This window comes from Lepeophtheirus salmonis, chromosome Z (genome assembly GCF_016086655.4).
Source record: "Lepeophtheirus salmonis chromosome Z, UVic_Lsal_1.4, whole genome shotgun sequence".
Taxonomy (NCBI): domain Eukaryota; kingdom Metazoa; phylum Arthropoda; class Copepoda; order Siphonostomatoida; family Caligidae; genus Lepeophtheirus; species Lepeophtheirus salmonis.
This window is the reverse complement of record NC_092584.1, coordinates 22,755,665-22,759,495: the sequence shown is the minus strand read 5'-3', so window position 1 is coordinate 22,759,495 and position 3,831 is coordinate 22,755,665. Positions and strand designations below refer to the sequence as shown.

The window sequence follows — 3,831 nt, the reverse complement described above, 5'->3', positions numbered from 1 at the left end:
TCATTTTATGTTATTAAATGAAGCTGTATATCGCGACTTTTTCTAGAATTTTTGCAATGCCAATATAGTTTAAACCCTCTAAAACATTATTAGGATAAATTTTTTGTAATGACTTTAACAAAAAGTCATCTATTTGATGATTAATTATTGTAGATATCTATGTCGGTTTATGCGTCACTGAAAGTTCTTATCGATCAGCTGTTCGAGCAACTTAAAAAAAGATTAGAGGACTCCCACTTTTGTAACATACCTAAAATATAGAGTAAAAACTTAATTTTGACACCTATGTACTTAAAAAATATGTTTTTAGGGCCGTCTGCCTTCCAAGCTAGATCCCCATCCAAATTGGGCTTGTTATTTCATAATAAATATTCTTGTTTTGTCTAAATTATTAAAAATGTAAAATTCTTGAAAAACAAAATTTATCGCAACTTTTTGAAAAGGGTTTTTCAAATTTCTTTATAAAAAATATTTCTCTGACTTGTTATTTATAAAAAAAATAATTAAGAAATCTTGCAAAATTGTTATTTGAATCATTCAAGATACTATAAAGTAAACATTAAAAAAAATTATTAAAGACGTTTATTCTAAGATGAACATCAATATTTAAAAATTCATTATTTCTATGCGTATGCCCGAATTAAAGAATGGATATAATTTCTTTGAAATTAAGAAAGATGTACGAATAAAACCCGTTTTGAGATGTAATACTTGAGAAATCAAGGAAATAATCGAGGATAAATCTGTTTACTCATGAAAATTAAGAGTTTTTAGATTAGTAAAACAAAATATTACTGTAATCTTGTCAAAATATATGTATAAATGCTATTAATGATTCCATTTTTATTTAAGCCTCCTGGTCAATGGTATGAATAAAACGTACGCACACGAAAATAAGGACGTTCAAAGGAAGAGATAAATGGGTGTTGCCGGTAATAAATATGTGAATATCTGTGTCAAATACAAAAAAATTGTATATAAGGAGAGTCAAGATGTATGAGATTCAACAGTAAATAATTGACTCTTGATAAAGAATCATCAAAAAATGAAGGTAAGGTTTATGAGTTACGAGTATAAATGAAGTATCTATATATTTCCTTCCAGGTTTTCATTATTATTTCCGCCCTTTGGCTCTTGCCTCTGCTAACCCAGTCATCAAACCATCCAACATGGACATGCTTGCCTCTTGGTGTTCATCATGCTTCCGTAGTCAGCCAAACCGCTTTTGATCCCTCTGATGTTCACAACCCCTACACTGCTGACCGCAAATATTGCTGCTGACATGCTCCTTCTCATGCCCCAGTCCACGCTCCTTACCATCCAGCTCCTACACAGACCTGCTCCCTACCACCCAGCACCTGCTCCCTACCACCCAGCTCCCGTTGTCCAAAATGCCTTCTTTCTATCACGCTGCAGAAGGCTAAAAATGATATCCCGCCGTCTAAATACGGATATGCTGTCGCTGATACTCGCAACTGGAACCAACTTTCCGCCAACGAGAACAGAAACGGATACTCCACCAACGGTGAAAATACAGAGTTTTCCCGATTAGTAAAACAAAATATTTCCTACAACGTGTGATCTGCTTACTCTGGATATGTTGCTGATGTCAGATACGAAGGAGAGCCCCATTACGACTCCTACAAGCCTGCTCACAAGCCAGCTCCCTATCACCCTGCTCCCTATCACGCCTAAGTGAAACTATTTATTTAACCTAGATTTTATTCTCAAATATATATTTATTTGAAATACAGAGCTGAAATAGAAAATTGTTCGTTTTTGATAATGTTAAGTTAAGAAGATTGAATTGCCTTCCCTGCTCTCCAATAATTGTTGCATCATGCCTTCCCGTAAATAAATTTTACGAATAATGGATAAGTTAAAACTTGTTATTGGATTTTCATTTTAATTAATGATTCTTGATCCTGTTTAAGTCATCTATTTTTCAAGCCATTCCTATCATAGATTTGGCTTCCTATTTCATAATAAATTTCTATTTTGACAGCATTGTTATTTAGTTAATTATTCTTGAAATCATTAAAACCTCCTTATCACCCAGCCCCTGTTGTTCACAGACCAGCTCCCTACCACCCAGCCCTGCTCCCTACCACCCAGCCCCTGTTGTTCACAGACCAGCTCCTTACCACCCAGCCCCTGCTCCCTACCACCCAGCACCTGTTGTTCACAGACCAGCTCCTTACCACCCAGCACCTGCTCCCTACCACCCAGCCCTGTTGTCCACAAGCCTTCTCCCTACCATGCTGCTGAGACCTACGCCGATACCCCCGCCGTCTATCAATACGGATATGCCGTTGCTGACGACTATGCTGGAACCAACTTTGCTGCCAACGAGAACAGAGACGGATACTCCACCAACGGTGAATACAGAGTTGCCCTTCCCGATGGCCGTACTCAAATTGTTTCCTACAACGTTGCTGATGCTTACTCTGGATATGTTGCTGATGTCAGATACGAAGGAGAGCCTCATTATGACTCCTACAAGCCTGCTCACAAGCCAGCTCCTTATCACCCCGCCCCAGCTCCTTATCACCCTGCTCCCTATCACGCCTAAGATGGTACAATACTAAGGATATTTATTGGAATATTTATTTATTGTGAAATACAGAAAATTAAAAGAACATTTTGAGTTGTTTATGTATTATATTCAATACTTTTTCTCATAAGAACAAGGTTTTAAATCATACAAAAATCATAAATCATACAGATTTATCATATAACTTCAGTCTCCCAAAAGGCCAGTCTGTATGAAAAAGTTGCTAGAATGATATTTGCAACAAATTCTTCATTTCGTGTTGTGCAGCATTCTCAGTTTTGCAAGATGGTTGAGACACTTAGGCCAGGTTACACTCCACCATCGGAACAACAAATTGCTGATGAATATTTGCCTATGATTTATGAGAAGGAATATGAAAAGTGTGCAAACACCTGAAAAATTGCAATAACATTCATAATTAACCCATTATTAGTGTTACTTTAACAACATCAACTGGCCAATTTTCTCAAATTGACACTGTAGACACATCAGGTCATTTTACAACTTGCACAATCTTCTATCAAGAAATGTGAAGATAATTTTGGCTATAGTGTTGGTAGTATCGTGACAAACAATACAGCAACTTTACCAAAATGCGGAAACTATTAAAAGAATCAATTGAACCTCCTATGGTTATGCAGGACACCTTCTAAATTTACTGACCCATGACCTAGAAATTGATCATGTAAAAGAGTGTGTGAGTTTTGTAGTCAAATATTTCAGGAATAATCATCATGCAGGTGAAAAATACGGTCAGCGTCTGATAATGCCCCAAAATATTAGATGGAACACTATGTCCAGACTGCCTCAAGTTTTATGTCAACAACTGGCCAATTCTAATAAAAAGATCTGTGAAGTTGACAAGATAAATTATTGATCCAGTTGTAAGGAGTTAGGTATCCAATAAACACTCTGCTGAGGAGTTATTGGTTCGATTACAACCAATATCTAAGGCTCTAGATCAGGAACAAAGGGACAAATGCAATATTGCTCAAGCAGTCAATATTTGGAAAGAGTTATGTGACCACCTCAAAGCCAACCAGCAAGATGAAAAACTGGTGAGAAAAAGGTACTACAAACAGTTTCTTACCAAGGCTCATCTTCTTGCAAACATGCTTGATTCTTCACCAAAGGGAAGGACCATGTCAGCTACTGAATTATGGGAATCTCATGCAGGTTTTATGGGCAGTCACGGCAGTTTATCAACTTATGACTGCCGTAGCCTAGTAATCTGGAGTAGAACGAGTCTTCTCGTCTTATGGACTAGTACACATTCT

General features: G+C 36.9%; 1 protein-coding gene across 1 annotated transcript; it reads left to right on the top strand.

Annotated features, from left to right (window-relative positions):
* Positions 1-1,276: 1,276 nt before the first annotated feature.
* LOC121130052 (uncharacterized) lies at positions 1,277-2,639 on the top strand. Its single transcript, XM_040725749.2, has 2 exons — positions 1,277-1,324; positions 2,045-2,639. Exons 1-2 carry the CDS (start codon positions 1,283-1,285, stop codon positions 2,570-2,572), a joined length of 570 nt encoding a protein of 189 aa, XP_040581683.1. The 5' UTR covers positions 1,277-1,282; the 3' UTR covers positions 2,573-2,639.
* Positions 2,640-3,831: the final 1,192 nt, after the last annotated feature.